The 26326-nt window shown below is 45.2% G+C and overlaps 1 protein-coding gene across 1 annotated transcript; it reads right to left on the bottom strand.

The window, feature by feature from the left end:
- Positions 1-2244, bottom strand: coq7 (coenzyme Q7 homolog, ubiquinone (yeast)). Its single transcript, XM_059570239.1, has 6 exons — positions 2052-2244; positions 1058-1236; positions 866-980; positions 644-783; positions 412-480; positions 1-303 (listed from the first exon to the last, which is right to left on the bottom strand). Exons 1-6 carry the CDS (start codon positions 2140-2142, stop codon positions 226-228), a joined length of 672 nt encoding a protein of 223 aa, XP_059426222.1. The 5' UTR covers positions 2143-2244; the 3' UTR covers positions 1-225.
- Between the last annotated feature and the right edge of the window lie 24082 nt (positions 2245-26326).

Here is a 26326-nt window from a genome sequence, read left to right as displayed (position 1 = left end):
TGATTTTGTGAACACATTTATTTGGAGCAAATAAACATTTTTGTGAGTAAATTTTTTTAATTACAAAATTGTTTCAAATGTTAAAGATTTCAGAAGTTAACTTTTAGAATCACATAAACTGACCATAACCTCTTTTAAAATGTGCTCTCCATAAATCAACTACTAACTGTACATGATTGGCATAAACAAAACGATATTTACACATCATGCATTGTTAAAATGACTCTAAATTCGCTGAGAAATATAGATAGCAGCTTTACAGCCAGCCTGAATTGCTGTTTTCAAAAGAAAATATCCTGGTACCTGTAGTGGAAAAACAAAGTAAAAAAAAAAACTTCAAACACAACAACAACAAAACTAAAACATACATTTCATTTGAAACATTTCATCAAATCAATATATCAAACTCACCGACTCGGCATCATGTTCCAATCCTGTATCATGATGTTCTATTTCATCATCACGAAATTCTTTAATAAGCTGATTAAATTAAAAACATTAAGTTTATGTCTCAGTGTGCATTTTAGAAAGCTACCATTTTGCATTTTGCTAAAATAAAAAAAAATAGTTTGAATAAAGTGATTACTTTAAATGCTGTACTATAAGTGTGCATGCACAGCACTGGTATAAATACACACATTACCTGTAGTAACTCTGTGTATCTCTCTGGGTCAGCCTCCATTAGTGTTCGGATTTGGCTGTTGTAGTGCTCCGAGATGCTCTCCTCCACTGCAACAGTGCAGGCCATAGCCCCTTCCTTACCCAAAAGAGCAGTACAGGCCCCTGAAACCACAGAGGTAGGAGCAAATTATCACAAAGAACAGTGCAAAAGCAAGTAAATAAATATGCATAATTCTAAACATACCTAATGCAAACCCAGCAATATTCCATAATGGCAACAATAATGTTGGTCGAACCCGATGCTCACCAAGGATCTCATTAAACCTTTCCAAATGCATTTTCTCTTGGTCCCACATATGCTGCAAATGTGAAAAGCACATTTCAGTCAGTTACTGCATTAAACTGCATATGTGCATTGAAGACTAATGTTCAGTACCTGGATTAGAGGCCCTGTCTGAGTTCTTCCAAGAATTGCCATCTGCCCAGCGTAGATGCGATTAGCTCCGTACTCTCCTGCATGATCAACCCTCATCATACTGTCCAGCATGGCTTTCTCCTCTTCATTATGTGGTGGAGGAAGGACACTGTATCTTCTGGACGATACTGAGCCATTTACTGCACACATACAAAAATAATAATAACTCTGTAAGTAAAAGAACACATTCACTTTGAACCCACCTTGTCACTGATTATTATTACTATTTCCACATCTTAAAATAATAGTAATCACTTTACAATGGAACAGGAATGTTTTTTTTTTTTTTTTTTTTGACATTACAAACTCAAAATACTACATAATTTGGACATAATCTACATTATGGAGGTAAAACAATTACATTATAAATTTCATGTTTACTGCATTATTCAATTTAAACAGAGTCACAGGGTTTTATACTGGTTTTAAAATAGACATGTACACAATTTTAACATAGTTGATAAAGAAACCAAACATAGAAAATGAATAGAAACCTAGTAAATAAATCTAAATATTATAGAAATTGTAACTTTTAGTTTAACAATCACAATTTTCTGAATGTTATGTAAGCAATTCCACACTAACCACTTGTTGAAAGGGGAAAAAGGCATTATTTTGTACCGAGTTAGCAAAGTAAACCTCAGGATATTAAAAAATGTGTCTGAAAATATCGTGATTCACATATTACATATCTGCAAACAAAAGTTTCATTTTAGCCCTCATCTGCAAGTATCTGAAATATTGAGAGAGACTTCAAATTTTCCAAAACAAAAAACTATCATGTCACATAAATCAAAACAATCTAAACTTTACAAATCATATAAGTTTTTACTGTTATTATTCCTATGTTAAGGCTATCACTACAAGCCATCATGTAAGCAGTATTACAGCTGAAGTTCGCAGAAATGTTTTCTTGACATCAGTGTGAACAACTGTCATTATTACACACGTTTACCTCTGTTTACAGCACGACAGCTCCTCGCGCTTGACGGACAGAAAGCACGACTAATGTCCAATCTTAAAGCACACTTCGCGGCTACCTGCATGTCTAGAAATTAAACAATTATATATTTAACTGTACAGAGAAAAAGTATATTAACATTGAAGGTTGTGGCGCACATACGTGACGTCATCGCGTCGCTTCGTTCATGGACGTGCAGACGTCGGGTGTTTGTGTGATGTTGGTGGGCTTTATGTTCCAGATAACTTTTTTTTTTGAAGACACCGATAGCAAACAAAGAAAGCTGTTTGTAAAGCAAGGCATCAAAAAATATAACATATTGTGTATTATAAAACTATTCAATATTCCTCTTTACGCCCCATAGATGGCACTGTCACACAAATGAGTCCAACAAGTCTCTTTAGTTTGGTTACTAGATGTATGGATTGGAAGCAGTACAGAATACATTTGTCAGTAGGACAGCTGAACTATCAGTGATTTGCGTTATGAACTTCCAGCACCAGACATTTTCCCACTTGATTGGGCAGTCAGTGCAAAAGTTTCCCATAGCTAAATGTTATTCCTATACTTGCACAGTTCTCAGTGATGCAATTCTGTGGCGTAGACATAAACCATTGCCCTTTTCTTTCAGATTAAGCTTCTGGTCCTTCTGGTAGGCTGCATTTCACCCTTTGTAATTAGTGGAACATTCTAGTAAACCAGTAAATGAATTTTCAAAGTCATTTTCATGGTGTGTAAACTGTAGGCGTCCTGTTTACATGCCTTTGGTAAAGTGTAGAATGTGATTTTTCATCCAAGTTGGCCGGTAAATTCCATGGCTTCTGTAGCTATGTCTTAGATTAAGACATACTGCATATATTTCACTGCAGTGATAAAAATGGAGCCTGGCCATCTGAAGAAAGAAGGTGCTGACTGCTATGGAACTGCGACTGGCATTAGGTAAACATTGAACTGTAGGTAGAAGTCACCCTGTACAGTTAACGCTGTAAGTTAGTTATGGGAATTTAATGCTAGGTCAACATGACAAGACAATTTTAGCTTTAAACAGCCTATGAAATGGGGTATTATGTAATGTAAAAAATGTGAGGTCAAACAACTGAGAAACTGAACTGTAAAAGGGAATAGAGCATATGCCTCGAGGAAACAAAAAAGTAATACAGTGTTAATGTCACACCCAGGGGCTGGCTATGCTTTAACTAAGCCACACCCCTTCTCAACTTCCACCTCGAGGAGGTCCCCAAACCCGACCCAATGGCCAAACAACACGAGAACAAGTAAGTGATAAAACAATCTTTATTTAAATATCTAAAAATAGCTTGGGGAATAGGGAAAGGGCAATTAAAACTAAACTCTGACTCGGCCCTCCAGATGGGCTATGGCCGGGAAGAGGTCAGGGAGCAAGGGGGCCACGGGGATCCGGGGCGTGGGACTCGGGCCCCGGCCTGAGTCTTAGGTATCCGTAGCGCCCTCCTTCTTCCTCCTCTTCGCTGAATACAGCTCACGGTAAGTACTGGTTCACACAGTTCGTTCTCGAGGTGCTCACTCTCTTTCTCTTCCTCCACAGGCAACGGGCTCTTTCTCTTTCTCCACAGGCAACGGCTGGGACACACAGGCACAGTTAATTCAGCTTGGTTTTGCTCTCACCTCTTCGCTGATTACAGCTCACAGTAAGTACTGGTTCACACAGTTCGTTCCTTGGGTGCTCACTCGCTTTCTCTTTCTCCACAGGCAACGGCTGGGACACACAGGCACAGTTAGTTCAGCTTGGTTCTGCTCTCACCTCTTCGCTGATTACAGCTCACAGTAAGTACTGGTTCACACAGTTCGTTCCTTGGGTGCTCACTCGCTTTCTCTTTCTCCACAGGCAGCGGCGTAAGTACAGGTTTCCTCAGTCTCTCCTCGTGTTACCCACTCTCTCTCCTTTTCTCTCCACAGGTATCAACTTGGGCACAATAGCACAGTTAGTTTGCTTTGAATGGCTCTCACCTCTGGGCTGGACACAGCGTACTGTAAGTACAGGGTTCGCTCTATTCCTCCTCGTGTTATTCACTCTCTCTCTCCTTTTCTCTCCACAGGTATCAACTTGGGCACAATAGCACAGTTAGTTTGCTTTGAATGGCTCTCACCTCTGGGCTGGACACAGCGTACTGTAAGTACAGGGTTCGCTCTATTCCTCCTCGTGTTATTCACCTCTCTCTCCTTTTCTCTCCACAGGTATCAACTTGGGCACAATAGCACAGTTAGTTTGCTTTGAATGGCTCTCGCCTCTGGGCTGGACACAGCGTACTGTAAGTACAGGGTTCGCTCTATTCCTCCTCGTGTTATTCACTCTCTCTCTCCTTTTCTCTCCACAGGTATCAACTTGGGCACAATAGCACAGTTAGTTTGCTTTGAATGGCTCTCACCTCTGGGCTGGACACAGCGTACTGTAAGTACAGGGTTCGCTCTATTCCTCCTCGTGTTATTCACTCTCTCTCTCCTTTTCTCTCCACAGGTATCAACTTGGGCACAATAGCACAGTTAGTTTGCTTTGAATGGCTCTCACCTCTGGGCTGGACACAGCGTACTGTAAGTACAGGGTTCGCTCTATTCCTCCTCGTGTTATTCACCTCTCTCTCCTTTTCTCTCCACAGGTATCAACTTGGGCACAATAGCGCAGTTAGTTTGCTTTAAATGGCTCTCACCTCTGGGCTGGACACAGCGTACTGTAAGTACAGGGTTCGCTCTATTCCTCCTCGTGTTATTCACTCTCTCTCTCCTTTTCTCTCCACAGGTATCAACTTGGGCACAATAGCACAGTTAGTTTGCTTTGAATGGCTCTCACCTCTGGGCTGGACACAGCGTACTGTAAGTACAGGGTTCGCTCTATTCCTCCTCGTGTTATTCACTCTCTCTCTCCTTTTCTCTCCACAGGTATCAACTTGGGCACAATAGCACAGTTAGTTTGCTTTGAATGGCTCTCACCTCTGGGCTGGACACAGCGTACTGTAAGTACAGGGTTCGCTCTATTCCTCCTCGTGTTATTCACCTCTCTCTCCTTTTCTCTCCACAGGTATCAACTTGGGCACAATAGCGCAGTTAGTTTGCTTTAAATGGCTCTCACCTCTGGGCTGGACACAGCGTACTGTAAGTACAGGGTTCGCTCTATTCCTCCTCGTGTTATTCCCTCTCTCTCCTTTTCTCTCCACAGATATCAACTTGGGCACAATAGCACCGTTAGTTTGCTTTGAATGGCTCTCACCTCTGGGCTGAACACAGCGCACTGTAAGTACCGGTTTCCTCTGTTTCTCCTTGTGTTACTCACTCTCTTTCCTTTCCTCTCCACAGGTATCAACTTGGACACAAAACACAGTTACTCTGCTTTGGATGGCTTTCACCTCTGGGCTGGACACAGCGTACCGTGCTATCTCCGGAGATCTGAAGCACGCTCACAACATATACTGTACTGAACTAGGCTAGGACCAGCAATCTCCTTGTCCTCCCACGCCGAAGTGCGTGAAGGCGGGGGTTTATCTGACAGGACACACGGCAATACACAGCAGCCCACAGCAATATACAGCACCACGTCAAAATTATAGGTTTTCACAGCACGAAGACTCACCCACCACACTCAGTGTACGGAAAGGACACCCGTCTTCCTTCACTTCGCTTGGTTCGGATCTGGCGATGGAATATGCGGCCTAGCTAGTGATGTCGTCGTTGTGACTACTTCAATAAGTATTCCTTCGGCTCTCCCACCACACTATATTAGGGGTAGGGCCGCCCTCCTCCTCCTGGAGAGATCTACACAACGCCAGGTCAATATACAGGGCACTTTCGACTGGCTCTTAGTACTCACATCAATGCCACTTCCAATCCCCTTTTTCACGTCGTCTCAGTTCGCCGTATAATCTGTTCACTTCTCAACCTTTAAGGTTCGCGATGTCTTCACAATCATACAATTCCAGCCTGAGGGAGAGAGAGAGTTAGACAGCTACCAGCAGCGTACCAAGACGGGCACAACCCAGTGCTTCACACACACCAAAAAGAGCTTTTCAGACTGGGAAATAACTTGGCCTTAAGTACTGCCTTGTCCAGCGTATCCTCCAATCACCAACCGCTGTCCCTAACTAGGCACAGGTGCATCGAATTCCCTGATTTTCCTTCTTACGGCGCTACCGGAAGTTCCGGTGTTCTGTTTTTCCGGTCCGGGCGGAAACGCTTCCGGGCGGAACCAAACTTCCCGAATTTTGGTTCCGCCCCTAAAGATCGTCACCTTGTGACATCCTCCCCCGCCAATCCGTTCTAGTCCCTAGAACGTCCTCGGGCTGTCCACTCCCCATAGCGGGCAGGGGGTCGGCCTCGGTTCTCTCGCTGGGATCGTCTCACTGGTGAATCGGGCTCAGCTTGTTCAGGGGCTGCTTCTGGTTCTCTCGGGGCGATCGGGGGTGGTGCCACCACGGGTCTCCCTGGTACCACAGCCCAACCTTCAATCCAGGGGGCCGCTGGTACAGGTTCCGTGGGGACTTCTTCCACGGCTTCAGGGTAGTTAGGGCATGGGCGAATCATGTTCCGGTGCACCACACGGTCGGGGCCTGACTTCCCTTCTGGCCGGATGGTATAGACCGGCTGCCCCGGCCTCTGCTGCCGGCAGACTACATAAGGGGTGGCCTCCCAACGGTCACTCAGTTTCCCCTTCCCCTGCCGCCGATTATCTCTCACCAACACCCTCTCTCCTGGCAGTAGAGGGGCTTCTCTAGCAGTCCGATCATACAACCGCTTACTTTTCTCTCCTGCCGTCTGTATCCTTTTCGACACCTGCTCGTAGGCGAAATGCAAGCGCTGGTGATGGCGCCCCACCCACTCCGTTACACTTGCTTCCTCTTGGTCGGCTATCACTCCTAGGACCAGGTCAGTAGGCATTCGTATGTGTCTGCCAAACATCAGGTAAGTGGGAGCGTAACCCGTAGTACTATGTATACTGTTGTTATAGGCCTGTAGGAGGTTTGGCAAGGCACTCACCCAATCGTCCTGCCGTTGTTGGTCCAAGGTCCCCAGCAGCCCCAATAGGGTCTGATTGAATCTCTCACAGCCGCCGTTCCCCTGAGGATGATACGAAGTGGTGTGAGTTTTCGTGCAACCGTACAACTGGCATAGTTCTCTAATTACCCTGGACTCAAAGTTGGCTCCTTGATCGGAGTGCAGAAACTCCGGGCATCCGAACGTCTGGAAGACGGCCCGCCATAAAACTGTAGCGGTGGTGGTTGCAGTCTGGTCGAGGGTGGGGATAGCCCAAGCGTACTTTGTGAACAAATCCGTTATTACCAAGATGTTCTGGTAGCGATCTCGTGGTCGGCCCAGTGTCAAGAAGTCCATAGCCATGATATGAAGGGGGGCCTTCGCATGGATGGGTACCATTGGCGCTCGGACCTCCCGTCTGGACTTAAACAATATGCATCTCGGGCAAGCTTGAATTAGGGCGTGCACCGATGCCTCTAGCCCGGGCCAAAAGAAGAATCTCCTAAGCAGGGACACGGTCCTCTCCTGTCCCTGATGCCCCAACTGGTTGTGGTACGCCGAAACTAAAGCCGTTACCTCATCTGCGGGTACCACGATCTGGCGTACTTCTTCGCCCAACTTCGGGTCACTGACCCTTCTACACAAAACGCCATCTCTCAGCTCCAGCCTGTCCCATTGCCCCAGCAGCCTCCTCCCAGTATCCGTCTGGGCTAACCTCTCCGCTGGCGTCAGCCGTCGGCCCTGTTCCAGCCATTCTCTTACCAGCCGCACATCTTGATCCCTGGCCTGTCTCTCCCTCCACCGACGGGGATCCCATCCCCAGTTCTCAGGCACGGCCTCTTGTCTGCTGCCTGGTGCCTCTACTGCTCCTACCATATAGCCCTCCTCCGGGCTGGCCCCTCCGGGGCTTTCCGCTTCGGGCAGCCTTGAGAGGACGTCCGCGTTCGTGTGTTCACGCCCTGGTCGGTACTGTAGTTGATAGTCAAAGTTGGCCAGTTGGGCCACCCACCGCTGCTCCACGGCTCCCAGCTTCGCCGTCTGTAAGTGTACTAATGGGTTATTGTCTGTAATGATCGTCACCTTGGCACCCCAGAGGTAGTCTTTAAATTTCTCACTTAGGGCCCACTTCAACGCCAGCAGCTCCAATTTGAAAGAACTATAGTTCGCATCGTTCCTCTCGGCTGGGTGGAGGCTCCGGCTGGCGTACGCGATGACCCTCTCAACTCCGTCCTGCCGTTGAGCCAACACCGCTCCCAGCCCGAGATTGCTGGCATCTGTATACAAAAGGAATGGGTTTGTGAAATCTGCGTATGCCAAGATAGGGGCCTGTAGCAGCTCCTGCTTCAATGTCTGGAACGCCGACTCACAATTTGCATCCCAGTCTACGTTGGGCGACCCCCGGCCCCGGTTACGACCTGTGCCAACCAGCAACTGATTAAGGGGTTTAGCAATTTTTGAAAAGTCCTTTATGAAACGCCTATAGTATCCCACAAATCCTAAAAAGGATCGCACTTGCCTCACTGTCCTCGGGGCCTTCCAGTCCTTCACGGCCGATACCTTTCCAGGATCTACGGACACTCCAGCCGCACTGACCACGTGGCCCAGAAAGTTGACTTCTCTCCGTAGTAAGTGACACTTATTGGGCTGTAGTTTCAATCCGTACTTCTCCATGGCCCGAAAGACTTCCTCGAGGTGCCTCAGGTGTGAATCAAAATCTGGGGAGTAGACAATCACATCATCCAGGTAAACTAATACTGACTCCATTAACTGACCTCCCAAGCACCGCTGCATCAGCCGCTGGAAGGTGGCCGGAGCGTTACAGAGCCCGAAAGGCATCCGGTCCCATTCAAATAGTCCAAACGGGGTTGTAAAGGCAGTCTTCTCCCGGTCTGCTTCGGCCACCTGCACCTGCCAGTAGCCACTGGCCAAATCTAGGGTAGAGTACCATGCCGACTGCGTGAGGCTGGCAAGCGAATCTTCGACCCGTGGCAAAGGGAAAGCGTCTTTCTTAGTCACGAGGTTCAGCTTACGGTAGTCCACGCAGAATCTCCAAGCCCCCGTCTTCTTTTGCACCAGCACTATGGGGGCCGCCCACGGGCTGCTGCTTTCCCTAACAACTCCTTGCTTCAGCATGCCTTGCAGGAGTGTACGTACCTCGGTATACAAAGTGGGCGGAATTGGGCGATACCTCTCCCGGCTGGGCCCTGCATCCCCGGTAGGTATATGATGTTGTACCACCTGGGTGCATCCGTAGTCTTCGTCGTGGGTGGCGAACACATGCTGCCATCTCCGAAGGAGGGCCTGTAACTTCTGTGTCTGTGCTTGCTCTAAATCCTCCCCTTGTAACGACTCACCCGCCAGGTGGCTCGGCACACTCCTCTCCATACCACCCCATGGGGTGTCTACTTGTGTCAGGGCCACCTCGATGACAGTGGGGCACACCTGACGAAAACTAATATCCCTCTCTTCCCTTACTTGGTGGGATGTAACCGTTGTCAGACGGGCTAATCGTTGGTGCCGATGTAGTTGCACCGCGTATGGATGTACATTCCGTATCCTCACGGGGACTCTCCCCCGCCGGACCGTCGATAATCCTCGTGCCACTTCCACTTGTGGACAATCCACATGGGGCTCCACCAGCACCCACTCTTCTGGGCCCGCTCTTCGGGGCGGTACTCGCGCCCACACAACAGCCTCACTTTTTGCGGGGACAGACAAAGCAAAACGACACATCACTCTTCCTACCTCTTCCTGTTCCCTGCGGACTTGGCTCATTTGCACCCTTCGACAGTCAGCTACCACACACTCCCACTTGGGCCTCTCTGCAGGTGGTATCTTCGATACGGGCCTAGCCCGAAATAGCTCTTCCCAGCAATCAGCGAGGACATTCATGCCCAACAGGGCTCGATGTGCACCCAGACAATGGTCTTGCACGATAATCACACCTTTCTGGGGGACCATCACTCCGTGAACCTCTAGGTCCGTCAATCGGTAGCCAATATATGGGATGTCGAGGCCGTTTGCGCCCTTCAGAGTAAGCCAGGGGGCCTCCGCCCCTGGTGCCCCTTGTTTCCCAAACACTTCTTCGGATAAACTCTCAGCAAACAACGTCACTTGGGAGCCTGTGTCTACCAGGCATTGAATCTCCTTGCCGCACACTCTCACCTTCGCCACGGGGCTACGCCCAATCATCTGGCTCCTAGAGCCATATCCTCTTCCAGGGTCTTCTCGAGGGGTCCCGGCCACACGACCCACAGTGGCCGGCCGACCTAAAAACCCCCTTCTGACGCCCTGCGGGGCCCACACTGACGGCTATAGTGACCTGGTTTGCCACAGCGGTTACAGATGGGTCGCCCTTGCTCGTCCCATTCGAAACGGGGCCGGTTAAAGTGGTTCGGGCGCCTGAACGGCTCTCGGCCTCCCTCTGAGTACACTCGGTCTCGGGGCGCCGGCCGTGGTTCCTCCCGCGCCCGTCCTTGGCGCAATTCTCCTACGAGGGCTTTAGACAGTTCAGACATCTGATCGCGGACATCTTTCAAAAGTTCAGCCTTCAGTGCTTGCTTCCAGTCAGGGCCTCCGGGTTGTGCTGGTGCTACTTCACTGACAACCGCACACACTGGGGAACCACTCACCTCAGTCTCATCACCTTCCAGGGCCAGTGCCTCTTTCTTCAGATCTTCGAACGTAAGACCCGGGTCCCTTCGAAACTGGATACGTAGGCTCTGTCTCACCGGACCCTCCTTCAACCCCAGAAGAAACTGGTCCCGCAATAGAGTCTCTCCATCTCCCAACCCGTGGTCCCGACGGGTCTGTAGTCGGGCGAATTGCTCTCGCAACCTCAGGGCGAAAGCTCTAATCGGTTGGCGGGGGCCCTGCTTACAATTGAAGAACTGGGAGCGAAGGACAGCTACGGGGGTGTGGTCACCATACTGTTCAGTGAGGAACTGGAACACGGTTTGGGCGTTGGCTCTAACGGCTTCGGGGGCGGCATGCACCTCTCGCCGCGCTTCTCCATCCAGGGAGTTTAACACAAATTGAAGCCGCTGGGCTGCACTAAGGCCCTGTAGGTCGGCCAAGTACTCTAGTTGAGCCTTCCATTCAGACAATCGTACCTCGGATTCTATCCCCCCATATTTTTGAATCCAGGGGCTCCCCATAAAAACGGGCATGGCACGGGGTTGGGCTGAAAGCCCCGCGTTGTCGGTCATTGGACGACCTTGGTTACTCAACTCGAGGTGGAAATCCTGCCGACTACGCCAAATCTGTCACACCCAGGGGCTGGCTATGCTTTAACTAAGCCACACCCCTTCTCAACTTCCACCTCGAGGAGGTCCCCAAACCCGACCCAATGGCCAAACAACACGAGAACAAGTAAGTGATAAAACAATCTTTATTTAAATATCTAAAAATAGCTTGGGGAATAGGGAAAGGGCAATTAAAACTAAACTCTGACTCGGCCCTCCAGATGGGCTATGGCCGGGAAGAGGTCAGGGAGCAAGGGGGCCACGGGGATCCGGGGCGTGGGACTCGGGCCCCGGCCTGAGTCTTAGGTATCCGTAGCGCCCTCCTTCTTCCTCCTCTTCGCTGAATACAGCTCACGGTAAGTACTGGTTCACACAGTTCGTTCTCGAGGTGCTCACTCTCTTTCTCTTCCTCCACAGGCAACGGGCTCTTTCTCTTTCTCCACAGGCAACGGCTGGGACACACAGGCACAGTTAATTCAGCTTGGTTTTGCTCTCACCTCTTCGCTGATTACAGCTCACAGTAAGTACTGGTTCACACAGTTCGTTCCTTGGGTGCTCACTCGCTTTCTCTTTCTCCACAGGCAACGGCTGGGACACACAGGCACAGTTAGTTCAGCTTGGTTCTGCTCTCACCTCTTCGCTGATTACAGCTCACAGTAAGTACTGGTTCACACAGTTCGTTCCTTGGGTGCTCACTCGCTTTCTCTTTCTCCACAGGCAGCGGCGTAAGTACAGGTTTCCTCAGTCTCTCCTCGTGTTACCCACTCTCTCTCCTTTTCTCTCCACAGGTATCAACTTGGGCACAATAGCACAGTTAGTTTGCTTTGAATGGCTCTCACCTCTGGGCTGGACACAGCGTACTGTAAGTACAGGGTTCGCTCTATTCCTCCTCGTGTTATTCACTCTCTCTCTCCTTTTCTCTCCACAGGTATCAACTTGGGCACAATAGCACAGTTAGTTTGCTTTGAATGGCTCTCACCTCTGGGCTGGACACAGCGTACTGTAAGTACAGGGTTCGCTCTATTCCTCCTCGTGTTATTCACCTCTCTCTCCTTTTCTCTCCACAGGTATCAACTTGGGCACAATAGCACAGTTAGTTTGCTTTGAATGGCTCTCGCCTCTGGGCTGGACACAGCGTACTGTAAGTACAGGGTTCGCTCTATTCCTCCTCGTGTTATTCACTCTCTCTCTCCTTTTCTCTCCACAGGTATCAACTTGGGCACAATAGCACAGTTAGTTTGCTTTGAATGGCTCTCACCTCTGGGCTGGACACAGCGTACTGTAAGTACAGGGTTCGCTCTATTCCTCCTCGTGTTATTCACTCTCTCTCTCCTTTTCTCTCCACAGGTATCAACTTGGGCACAATAGCACAGTTAGTTTGCTTTGAATGGCTCTCACCTCTGGGCTGGACACAGCGTACTGTAAGTACAGGGTTCGCTCTATTCCTCCTCGTGTTATTCACTCTCTCTCTCCTTTTCTCTCCACAGGTATCAACTTGGGCACAATAGCACAGTTAGTTTGCTTTGAATGGCTCTCACCTCTGGGCTGGACACAGCGTACTGTAAGTACAGGGTTCGCTCTATTCCTCCTCGTGTTATTCACCTCTCTCTCCTTTTCTCTCCACAGGTATCAACTTGGGCACAATAGCGCAGTTAGTTTGCTTTAAATGGCTCTCACCTCTGGGCTGGACACAGCGTACTGTAAGTACAGGGTTCGCTCTATTCCTCCTCGTGTTATTCCCTCTCTCTCCTTTTCTCTCCACAGATATCAACTTGGGCACAATAGCACCGTTAGTTTGCTTTGAATGGCTCTCACCTCTGGGCTGAACACAGCGCACTGTAAGTACCGGTTTCCTCTGTTTCTCCTTGTGTTACTCACTCTCTTTCCTTTCCTCTCCACAGGTATCAACTTGGACACAAAACACAGTTACTCTGCTTTGGATGGCTTTCACCTCTGGGCTGGACACAGCGTACCGTGCTATCTCCGGAGATCTGAAGCACGCTCACAACATATACTGTACTGAACTAGGCTAGGACCAGCAATCTCCTTGTCCTCCCACGCCGAAGTGCGTGAAGGCGGGGGTTTATCTGACAGGACACACGGCAATACACAGCAGCCCACAGCAATATACAGCACCACGTCAAAATTATAGGTTTTCACAGCACGAAGACTCACCCACCACACTCAGTGTACGGAAAGGACACCCGTCTTCCTTCACTTCGCTTGGTTCGGATCTGGCGATGGAATATGCGGCCTAGCTAGTGATGTCGTCGTTGTGACTACTTCAATAAGTATTCCTTCGGCTCTCCCACCACACTATATTAGGGGTAGGGCCGCCCTCCTCCTCCTGGAGAGATCTACACAACGCCAGGTCAATATACAGGGCACTTTCGACTGGCTCTTAGTACTCACATCAATGCCACTTCCAATCCCCTTTTTCACGTCGTCTCAGTTCGCCGTATAATCTGTTCACTTCTCAACCTTTAAGGTTCGCGATGTCTTCACAATCATACAATTCCAGCCTGAGGGAGAGAGAGAGTTAGACAGCTACCAGCAGCGTACCAAGACGGGCACAACCCAGTGCTTCACACACACCAAAAAGAGCTTTTCAGACTGGGAAATAACTTGGCCTTAAGTACTGCCTTGTCCAGCGTATCCTCCAATCACCAACCGCTGTCCCTAACTAGGCACAGGTGCATCGAATTCCCTGATTTTCCTTCTTACGGCGCTACCGGAAGTTCCGGTGTTCTGTTTTTCCGGTCCGGGCGGAAACGCTTCCGGGCGGAACCAAACTTCCCGAATTTTGGTTCCGCCCCTAAAGATCGTCACCTTGTGACATTAACGCTTGTTTTATTTTTTAAATAAATCTTTATTTAATCAAGATATGTAAAATGAGATATCCATCACTCCGTGGTGTAGTATATTAAAATAATGCACTAGCAGATGGTTGTGGTTGACGCTAACATGCAATTTTAACACCACAACTATATATTTTATGTTACTGATATTTGACATCTTCAGTGTAGTTTATGATATAAAGAGGACCAGCTTATGTTATTACTCAGTCAAATACTATATAAAAGCTATACTACTATATAAACTATATAAAAGTGAGTTTTCAAGATCTGTAGCCATGTAATATGCCCACAAGTGTGGAAAGAAGTAATGTGTTCATGTCTGTTCCAAGCCTTTGGTCAGACAGCCTTAGACATAGCTGTGGTGGAGTAATGTCTAAGAGCTCATGCAAAATTTAGTTTATTTGTTTGCACTGATGAGGGAGACATGACAACTCTTGCTTTAATGTATGTCAAGGGCCATGTGACGTATTAATTTTCAAAATGTTGGACATATTAGTACCTCAAGAGTATAGTAAATAATTTTATTAGTAGCTTATAATGCATTTAGTGACTGAATATGTCCACATTTTAACATCCCTCTTATGCTACCACAGTTAAATCACTGGTGACAGATAATGGTGATTACTGTAATTTTAAGTCATTACTAATACAATAAAATATCATTTTATTTTCAAGTCAATGTGATGTAGCACAAAGGGTATAATTAAATGTACTTTTTTTTGAAGGCTTTTGGATAGATGCTTTCCATTGCTCCGTGCATTGAGGTAAATCCTTTGGAATCTTCTTGATTGTTTTTGAGGGAGCAATGTGCAATTGTCTTTCCAGATATTTAGACGGAAAACTGTTTTGACAGATACAATTTCAACATCACCTGGTGTTGTATCACTTGGTCAGAACTTTTTTGTATTATTGATTGAACTCTATTCTGATTATAATGTTTCTTCATCGGAACAGATTTGAAGGAATTAACATTAAATCAGTTACCAAGGGAACCTCTGTTGTTAATGGGTGCAGTCAAATTGAGAGTAAAAAATAATAGCAACGAATTGCATTATCAGTGTAATGAATAAATCTTCCTAATCATCCGGAAGAAGGAGGAGGGAACCGTCGGACAATCAAATGAAACTTTAATAATCAAAATAAACACAAAACAGCGCAACAGCCCCTCGCGGACGACTGTTGCGCACAAATAAAAAGCAAACACAAAATAAAGTCCAGGCCTGGTCCTCTCTCGTCCTTCACTGTCGTCGCTCCAGTTTTATATCCGTCCATCTCCTTCGTGGGACTCGAGACCGGTGGGTCGAACAGGTGTCGTTCATCTCCAATCACTCCACCGGCCTCGCTCCTGTTCCCACGTCTCTCGGCCCCGCTCCACTCGTCACATACCCCCATCACCCCTCGCAGGCAGGGGGGTACTCCCGAGACTGCGCTCTACCCAATACTCAATACTCAATAATGGCAGCGATCTTAGCCTCCACAGGACGAACCTGCCCCTGTCCTAGCTAACCTAAATAGGTGATGGTGGCTTGCCCAAATTCACATTTGCCAAATTAAGATTTTTAATAAAGCAAGATGTTCTACCCAATCAGAAGAATAAACAACTAAATCATCAAGGTAGGCATTACAACTTGGAACCACAGCTAACACAATGTTCACCAGCCTCTAAAATGTTGCGGGCGCATTTCGCAACCTGAAAGTTATAATCGAGTACTTGAGAATGAAGTCCAAACAGCTGATAAAAACATAAAAACCCACAAGTAATTCACACGACTCCAGTCCATCAATTAATGTATTTTAAAAGTGAAATGCTGTGTGCTTAGAAGAAACAAATCCATAATAAATTTGTTTTTAACTTCAAACCAACTTCCAGCTAATATACAAGTCCCCTATCCATAATATATGTTTTCTCTAGTGAAAAGCAAAAAAAAAAAAAAATATAAAAATAAAAAAACACATTTAGTCTGATTCAGCAGATATGCTTTTATGTCCTCTGATGTTAGTAAGGGGTATGGGGAATAACATTTTACTGTTGGGGTTTGACTTCAGTCCAATACCAGTGCAAGCTATGAAAACCAAAGTGCTAAAGGCAAACAACAAGTATTTATTTACAATGTTATTGTAGGAAAGCTTATATGCAAAAACAGCTTGCAGTAATATTTACATAAAAATAAATAAAAGGAAAAAATAAAATAAAACCCCCAGGTAAAGGAAATAGAAGGAGGGAATTGGGCAGTAATCAAACAAAATAAATCACTAAAACATAACCCTCTAACTCAATTGTCAATTTTACACTAACTAAAGAAAAAAAGAAAAGAAAAGAAAATCTTCAGTATCCGAAAATACCCCAATATTAGCTACTCTAGCTCAAACAAAAAGTACAGCAGGTGATACACTCCCCTTACCTCGTGTATATAACAAAAATAATACTGCAGGATGTAAATATTATGTGATATTCTTACCTTTCCTCTCCTTACCCCCCTTTGTATACATATAATGTTTAAATGAATGGAGGTCAAACAGGGCTTTTTGGTAATGCAGTGAACACATGCAAATATTCAAAAACAACAGCTTAACCCACAATACACAAAGTTAGCGTTGAGCATCGTCTAAAAAAAATCCCAGTAACAAAAATAATAGCAACGAATTACATTGTCAGTGTAATGTATAAACCTTCCTAATCATCGGGAAGAAGGAGGCGGGAACCGTCGGACAATCAAATGAAACTTTAATAATCAAAATAAACACAAAACAGCGCAACAGCCCCTCGCGGACGACTGTTGCGCACAAATAAAAAGCAAACACAAAATAAAGTCCAGGCCTGGTCCTCTCTCGTCCTTCACTGTCGTTGCTCCAGTTTTATATCCGTCCATCTCCTTCGTGGGACTCGAGACCGGTGGGTCGAACAGGTGTCGTTCATCTCCAATCACTCCACCGGCCTCGCTCCTGTTCCCACGTCTTTCGGCCCCGCTCCACTCGTCACATACCCCTATCACCCCTTGCAGGCCGGGGGGTACTCCCGAGCCTTCGCTCTACCCACCAACCCCCCCCCCTCCCTCCGGGGGGGGACCGCTCACGGTGACCTGTGGGAACCTGGGGGTAGAACAGACGAGGCGAGAGAAAAGGAGATGGAAGGAGGAGTGACAGAGACGAGAGAGGGGAGAGAGGAGAAAAAAAAAGAAAAAAAATCCGGTTCCCAGAGGCACTGCTGCTCAGCCCTCCACTAGCTGGGTGATCTCGTCCGTGGTGCCTGGCGGTGGCACTGGACGGCCCTCGGCGGACTGCACGACACTCCTCCGCCTCCCAGTGGACGGCGACAACTCCTCCGATTTTGGGCAGCCGGCAGGAGTCCCCCGTTCCCTGCCCCTCCGGATGCCTTCACGGAGGCAGCAGGCTCCGGCCCTCTGGCGAACGGCGCTGACTCCTCCGCTCCCTCATGGACGGCAGCCACCCCTCCACATCAAGGGCCGATGGCAGCGAGCTCGCCCGTCCCAGGCAACTCACTCTAGCCCACCGCCTCGAGCGTCCGTGGCGGCACACCTCCTCGCCTGCTCGATGGCACCGCGGATTCACCACAGCGGCGAGGGATCTTCAGCAGTGCGTCCCTCCTTCTCCCGGGTTTCGGCACCACTGTAATGAATAAACCTTCCTAATCATCGGGAAGAAGGAGGCGTGAACTGGCGGACAATCAAATTAAACTTTAATAATCAAAATAAACACAAAACAGCGCAACAGCCCCTCGCAGACGAATAAAAAGCAAACACAAAATAAAGTCCAGGCCTGGTCCTCTCTCGTCCTTCACTGTCGTCGCTCCAGTTTTATATCCTTCCATCTCCTTCATGGGACTCGAGACCAGTGGGTCGAACAGGTGTCGTTCATCTCCAATCACTCCACCGACCTCGCTCCTGTTCCCACGTCTCTCGGCCCCGTCCCACTCGTCACAGTCAGCATCTTCCTTTTATAGATCCTGGTATTTGCCAGGTGGAATTAATCAGATGACATCATCACCTCCAGTGATGATTGGCAGGAAGCAGAACCAATGGTGTAGCACTAAGAAAGTGCAAGTAAAAACCAACAAAAGAGAAAAGAGAAAAGAAAACACCACAAAATGGCACCACCTAGTTAGAAACCACAAAATGGCACTCTCCCCCTTAAGAATAAATATTTATAAAAACGTACAAAATATGTTTACATTAATAACCTTTCCTAGACACGTGACAGGGCATCTGCTACTACCTTCTCCTGTCCTCTTTTGTGCTGAATCTCCAAATCATAATTCTGTATCACCAGAACCCACCACATAAGCTGTTGATTGTGGTTATACATACAGGACAAAAAAGTAAGAGGACTGTGATCAGTAAAAACAACAACAGGTGGATTAGTAGAGCAAACGTTAACCTCGAAGTGCTGCAATGCAAGAAGAAGTGATAGAGCCTCCTTCTCAATAACAAACCAGATCAACTCCAGTCACATCCTCCTGCAACAAAACAGCTCCAGCCCCTACTGCACTGGCATCAACTTCCAATTTGAAGGGGCATAATAGATCTGGGACAGCCAAGACAGGCACACAACACAAAAGCACCTTCACACTATCAAAAGCATGTTGACATTCCTTGGCCTGTACAAATGAATTTGAAGGACTTAATAAGTTAGTGAGAGGGCATGCAACCATAGAAAATTTTCGGCAAAAACTACAATGATATCCTGCCATACCAAGAAACCTGCGCAACTCACGCCGGATCTGTGGAGCAGGAAACTCAATAATGGCAGCGATCTTAGCCTCCACAGGACGAACCTGCCCCTGTCCTAGCTAACCTAAATAGGTGATGGTGGCTTGCACAAATTCACATTTCGCCAAATTAAGATTTTTAATAAAGCAAGATGTTCTACCCAATCAGAAGAATAAAATCACAGCTAACACAATGTTCACCAGCCTCTAAAATGTTGCGGGCGCATTTCGCAACCCGAAAGTTATAATCGAGTACTTGAGAATGAAGGCTGAAATTTCAGAGGCATGAGGGGTAAGTGGGACTTGTCAGTGTCCTTTAAGCAACTCTAACTTGCCAACGAACCAGGCTGATCCAAGATTGTCTATTCAATCTTCCATCCTAGGTAAAGGAAACGAATCAGGAATGGTAACACTATTAACCCATTCTGTAATCAGTACAGAATTGATAAATTCCATCAGGTTTAGGTACCAACAGACATGGGCTACTCCATGGGCTACAACTAGGTACAGCCAATCCATTTTCTACCAAGTAATCAACTTCTGCATGCATAACAGATGGTTTTATCATATCAACACGATACGCATGCTGTTTAGACACCTAGATAGAAACCTTGATATCATGTTTTAAAGCAGTCATCCAAGTAGGCACATCGTGAAGTAATTGAGGAAACCAACTGCATAATGTCCTGTTTTTGAGCTGAAGACAAATGAACGAGATGCTGTGACAAATTTTGTAACATCAAAGAATTCGACAACCTCACCCCCTGTTGCACAACGTTATGCAACAAAGCTCCATCCTCATCAACATCAGTGTCACAGCAAGAGGGACTCACTCACAGCAAATTAGAGGATCAACACTAGCTAGTGTAAACAGCCCCCTCTTGCGGTGTAAATACGCAGAGGTACCTTTATTAACACTGTTGAGTGTTAATAGTCACATCCGGGACATTTGCTCGTGTGCGCGCGCCTGACTCATCTGAAATATTTTTCACAGACGCCATATACTTTGCTCACGACGCGGCTCGTATGAGGATGGAATACGGCGAAATAAAGTGTATAATCTTACTCATAAAATGGGTTTTGTAATATCATATCGTTTTATAACGACATTTATTTTCTGTGTGCGCATAAACTTTTCTCAACTACATTTCCTTTCGCTCGGGATGCGGAACAGACGAGGATGTCATTTATTTTCTATAAGGGGATTCTGAAAGTAAGTGTTTTTATCTCATTTAAAATATGTGTTTAATAACATTATATTGATTTATAGCGATATTTATGTTCTGTTCTCTCCAAAAAATTTTCTCAAGCGAGATATTTTCTTTCACTCACGATGGGGAGAAGATGGTGAATTTGGTTTTATCAAAGGAAAACACCATAAGTAAGTGTTTTACTTCGTTTACATGTATTTTATAAGATGATTTTACTTTATGATGATATTTAAATGCTGTGCGCGCCTAAAAGAGCCCAACCGTTCCTCACAGATTTGAACTGATGTGCAGCGCAGACCCTGGTGCAGACGCGGGTTAACTTAGAAACAGGAAAGACCAGAAGTAAGCGTTTATGGTTTTACCTCATTTAAAATATCTATTTTATAACATAATATTGATTTATAGCGACATTAATATGCGCTCCTACAGTTTCCTCAGAGAGATATTTTCTTTCACTCGAAGCGGAGCAGATGGGGAAGTTTGTTTTAACAAGGTAAACACCGAAAGTAAGTGTTTTACTTCATTTACTATATGTATTTCGTAAAATAATATTATTTAGTAATGACATTTGTATGCTGTGCGTGCCTAGACGATCTGAAACGTTTCTCACAGATTAAATTTGATGTGAAATCAAACCACTGTAAACAGCCCAAATCTAAAATAGCAATATCATTAACGTTAATTGTTTCTAGCATGTCTCGTGACCAAATTTTGTGATTATACTATGCATTAATTTAATGAGTTTTCATTAAATATTCAATAATATTTTTGATAAATGGATGTGAATTTATTCTGCTACTTCGCACCAGCCCCGAATCAGCTAAGTACGGCCCTGCATTCATGGTTGATGGTAATGAATGAGATGCTGTGGTTTAAACAGATAAATGTAAGCACTATAAACCTGATTAAATTGAGAATACATATGGACAAAATAATTATTTGTGCCTTTACACTGATTTGCTTTGAAATTGTTTTAATTGTTGTAAAGTATGTTCTTTACATGTATTGAAAACACTGATTGTGAAGACATTTTGGTGCAGGGAAATAAATAAGTGTAAACACATTGTTTTGTGGATTAATTTCTCTCTCTCTCTCTCTCTCTTTCTCTCTCTCTCTCTCTCTCTCTCTCTCTCTCTCTCTATATATATATATATATATATATATAATGTTATTGTTGTTGAGTTTAAAACACTTATTACAGTGTTGTTATTTTAATAGTGTTAAATTTTAACACCATAATAGTGTTGACAATATCAAATACACTGGTGTTGTGTGATTAAACACCATAAAGTGTTATATTTGTATTCTTAAGAGTGATAATTTCTCAAAACCTTGAGTGTTAAATGATACACTAAAGCAGTGTTTGAACACTTTCGTTAGTGTTGTTTTAACACTAGCAAAGATGGTCCTGTATGTTCACCCGGAAAGTGTTCATTTTAACACACATGGTGACAAATCTCACAACATATTTTTGCTGTGCTCGTTCACACACAGTGTCAGTAACCACAGGAGCATCTTTCTGTTCCACAGCGCCTGGTAGGTGTTTCCTCTAATGAAAAGCCTTCAACATATTAACATGACATACCCAAGTCTGACGCTTCCAATCAGGTGTAGCAATAATATAATCTGTCTCATTTATTCGTTTCACAGCTTTATAGGGACCAGCAAAACGAGGAGCTAAAGCTGACCTGGGAACAGGCAGAACAACAAGTACCTCATCACCACTCTGAAAACAATGGGGAACAACTTTCAAATCATGCTGCTTCTCGTACTGCTCTGTGCCCTTGTGAGATTATCACGTACCAATGAACAAGCACTGCGCAAGCGTTCCTGCATCCGATTCACAAAATCGAGCACATTGGTTGACACTTTTGTTTCGATGATAGCATCCTTTAATATTTTCAAAGTTCCTCTGACTGAATGTCCAAAAACAGATCAGCTGTGCTAAAACCCAGGGACTCTTGCACTGTTTCTCGAGCAGCAAATAAAATGAGCAGAATTTCTTCATCCTAATCTCTTTCCCTGTCCATACAATACTTCTTTAACATCAATTCTGAAGTTTGATGAAATCGCTCCAGTGCTCCCTGACTCTCAGGATGGTAAGCACTGGAGGGTCGATGAACTATGGAGAGTGACTTCACTACTTGAGTATCACAACACTTGGGTCCGATACACAACAGGAACCACAGTCTGAAACACAGAACTCCAATCTCCCTCTGCGGCATCACTAGAACACAACTTGCACTGGGATGCCGATGAGATATACCTTATCCAGAATTGCAGATCTGAATGTAATCATCCTCTTGATGGGGCGGCTGGATGATGCTTTACCCCAGGTGAGCACAAGAAGATGGAGGCACTGTCAGGTTTTGGTAGACCACTTTTGGTCTAGATTTCTAAGGTACTACCTGCCAACCTTACAGCACCAGCAAAAGTGGCATTCCACAACAGTGGATCTTGCAGTCGCCTCTGTTGTTCTGTTGATTGACCCACAACTTCCTAGGGATCTTTGGCCCCATGTAGATCCGAAAAATGCCTATATTATTTGAAAGCTGGACCCGAACCCGCCGGGAAGACACAGACCCGACTGGACCTGATTGTCACATATTCCACCTTAAATTGCTATTACAAGTCAATAAACCTTTTGCAAAAAGTTTCGTTTTTAGTCTCTTCCTTGTACCTAACCGCCTGTGATGCATTACAATCCTCCGACAAGAAAGTTATCCATGTTATTCCTCTTGTTATTCCAAGTCCAAGCTTAATCCACTCATTATTTCAGCTTCAAAAGTCCACTTGATGTCACGGTGACGGATGACAAATGAAATGTGCACATGTACATTCTGACTCGAGATAACTCGCATAATAACTTCGACTGTTTGCCCTTTTGAACTATAATAACGATCGCTCGTGCAATGCCATGGCCGCTGACGTTTTATTTGCTAACATCTCTTTGCTCTCTGCTCTTTGTCGAGTCTGAATCTGACCAATAAAACTTTAAGATTAAACGGTTCATTTATATTATTATAAAAATGGGAGAAAATGTAAAGTGCGGTTTGGTGGTCAAAGTGTCCCTCACTGGTTGCCATAGAAACATGAAACGCGCTCGAGACTGCACATGCGTGCTAGCTGTATCAACCTAAAATATGCTTTAATGCAATTTGAGCGTCATAGAAAACATTCATGTGACAGTTCACCTCAGATTGTGTTGCTGATTTGAAATATATTCAATCTGAGTGTGTCAAGTCTGGAAGCATTATCACCATGCGTGCACTTGCATTAACTCTGAGTCTGCGCGCTCTGCTTCTAAAGGCAGAGAGAGAGAGAGATCACTTTTTTCTTTGGCTCACTCTTTTCTTTTCCTAATTTTACAAGTTGCAAGTTACAAAAAACACGAGCAGTGTTTGATCACGCCCGGGAGTTCTCCGAGTCCGATGACTCCGATCGCACGGGTATTACACAGAATGTTAAACAGACCCGGGACCCGAGGTAATAGATTCAGACCCGACCCGGACCCGGCTGATCATTTAAAATATAGACCCGAACCTGTACGGGTCCCGGGTCCCAGCTCGAAAGGTCTCGGGTGCACTGTGATGACCTCTACTTCACAGCGCGATCGCAATTTAGTATTGCATCAGCTATCATCAGTCCTCAGCAGGAATAAGCCATGCAATTCTGTGACAAACAGCAATCGATCAGCAAGTTTGTGTGCATCCAGAGAGAGAGTATTGTAACTTTCAATGTTATTCAATATGAGTTGATTGCTGTTTACTGAATAGATATGTTAAAGATATGTTACTATACGAATGGGTGCTAGTGTGAAGCATAGTAGCATTTGAGTTCACACTCAGTGTAAATGCAGTTATGTAAGCTGTTAATGATGTTCCATTATGATAATGTTAGTTTTAAATGCTACATTGTGTGATGTTTGGGGGAAGCCAGTAGCTTAGTGATGCCATTCATGTTGTGATGGATGGGAGCATATAAATGTTGGGCATGGTTATAATAAGAAACACTGTTTGTTAGAAAATATCTATTATATATTATTTGTTTGTTAAAGGCCACATCCACAAACATGAGTGTATGATGACCATTAGTACATAGACCATAAGTACATAAGGTTCAAGACAAAACTGCTCTGCAATAGTATTAATCCTCATCTATAATATGTGCACAATCTGAGAACTGGTTAATGCTCTTCAATATAACCTGGCTTCCCCTCTGCTTATGCCTGTAACAATAAATCTGTTAAACTCTATTCCTTCTCCGGCTTTGGTATTCTAACCGGCATACATGGATCAACTCCACCTACTTAGAAAAGCCTAGCATCTTACTGTCCTTAGCCCCTCAGGAACACTATTGAAGAATTCTCAGAAGTAAGTATGGCACCCTTTTCCTCATTAGATATTGGGTTCAGTGGCACCTTCAGAGTTTCAGAAACTTCTGTAAATCCATTTAAGCGATCTCTCATCTGTTTAATGATAAATTCAAAGATTCAATAGCAAATACAAAGTATTTTTATTGAGAGATCTCAGCGTGCGGATCAGCAGCCGTGAACAGCGACCACGCCCACCAAACTCTCAAACAACATGAAACGAGAAAATAGACAGCGAATATACAAACCATGACAACCTGTAAAAACAGGAACAATAAGAGTCTAACAAATCAATGTCATCTCCAAACCTATGCGCCTGAGCTGTCGTAAATGCACAGGCAGAGAATACTTCAAGGAACCTTTCGCCCAATTCGTCAGAGCCTAAAGACACTTCTGGCACATCCAGCACCTCCAGTACAAGCATAATGTTTGCTCCAGCCAGATCATTACCAAAAAAATTTAAATCAACCCCCTAAACAGGCAGACTAGAGTGCATCCTTACCTTTACATGCCCACTAACTAAATCACATTTTAAATGGGAACTGGAATAGTACTAATTTCAATGCCTTGCACTAATACACTAGTTCCACAGTACGACTGATCACAGAAAGACAATACTTCAGAGATAACAAAGGACTCTGCAGTTCTCGTTTATCTCAATATTTGAATTTCTTTCTGATCTTCAGGTTTGCCTGTAAGTGAAATTAAGCCTTTCATCAGGAAAGGTTTAAAACTCCAATCAAGTATCCTTTTAGTCCGCAATGGACCAACACCATCAACACGTGCACTCACACACAACGCACCTTTTGAGTTTGCTGCTGCTTTCTTTTTAATGTTAAACAATCAGCAATCACATGACCAATTTTATGGCAGTAAAAACACTCTCGACTTTAGACTATATTGTGTTATTCTTACCTCATGTGAGTGAGTGTTGAGACGAAGTCAGTAAAGTTGGTGAAACTGACTCTGTATGTACTAGTGAAAACACACTCTTGTGCATTAGCACAAATTCACCAGCCAACACTCAAATAAATGACTATGCTTTCAGGCAAATAAGATTTAAACTCTTCCAACAAAATTGATTCCTTCAAAGAGTCATAATCCACTGCCACGCACCATTTAGCAAACAAAATGTCTTTCTCACAAGCAAATTCCACATATGTCTGTTGACTCCTTTTGTGATTCCAAAATTTTTGTCTGTATGCTTCAGGTACTATCTTATAGGCTCTAAGGATTGCGGTCTTAACAGCCTCATCCTTCATACCCTCTTCCAATGATAGAGTAAAGCAAATTTTCTGAGCCTTCCCCACAAGCCTACACTGAAGCAACAAGAACCACATATCCTTTGGCCACTGAAGAGATGTTGCTATCCTTTCAAAAACAATAAAATAGGAATCGACTTCCATTTTCCTAAAATGTAGCAATATGTTTTTCACTAATGTCAAAACTGACAACAGGAAGTTCAGGTGGGAAAGAAACATTCTGGAGATTACCAGGAGTTCACTCTGCAGCTACACTGGTGTCCACCTTCATAGCATCCAGCTCCAACTGCTGCAGCTTAACCTGTTTCTCTGCTTCAATCTACAGCCGGCGGATTTAAAACCGCAAATCACACTCAGCCTGGAGTGCCTGGATTTTCTTGCGCCTTGAATTGTAAATGGGCCAACCGAACCTTAAGCCATGCCCCTTCTGGACTCCCAGGAGAGGTGGGTAACCATGGATCAAATGGCGACAAGCCAGCCTTGGTTCCAGCCTCCGCCTCAGCCTCGACAATAGCCCCAACCATAATCCCTATCGGCTTCTCTCCTATATGAGGCAGCTGCACACCAGCACTTAGAGAATCAATGTATCCCTCAATCT

Source organism: Carassius carassius, chromosome 17 (genome assembly GCF_963082965.1).
Source record: "Carassius carassius chromosome 17, fCarCar2.1, whole genome shotgun sequence".
Classification (NCBI taxonomy): domain Eukaryota; kingdom Metazoa; phylum Chordata; class Actinopteri; order Cypriniformes; family Cyprinidae; genus Carassius; species Carassius carassius.
This window is presented reverse-complemented; position numbering and strand designations above follow the sequence as displayed.

Coding starts and splice junctions, on each gene's coding strand:
- coq7 (XM_059570239.1), bottom strand. CDS start 2,142: ATGCAGGTAGCCGCGAAGTGTGCTTTAAGATTGGACATTAGTCGTGCT. Junction 981..1,057: donor AGACAGGGCCTCTAATCCAG/GTACTGAACATT, acceptor TCACATTTGCAG/CATATGTGGGACCAAGAGAA. Junction 304..411: donor TGGAACATGATGCCGAGTCG/GTGAGTTTGATA, acceptor TTTCCACTACAG/GTACCAGGATATTTTCTTTT.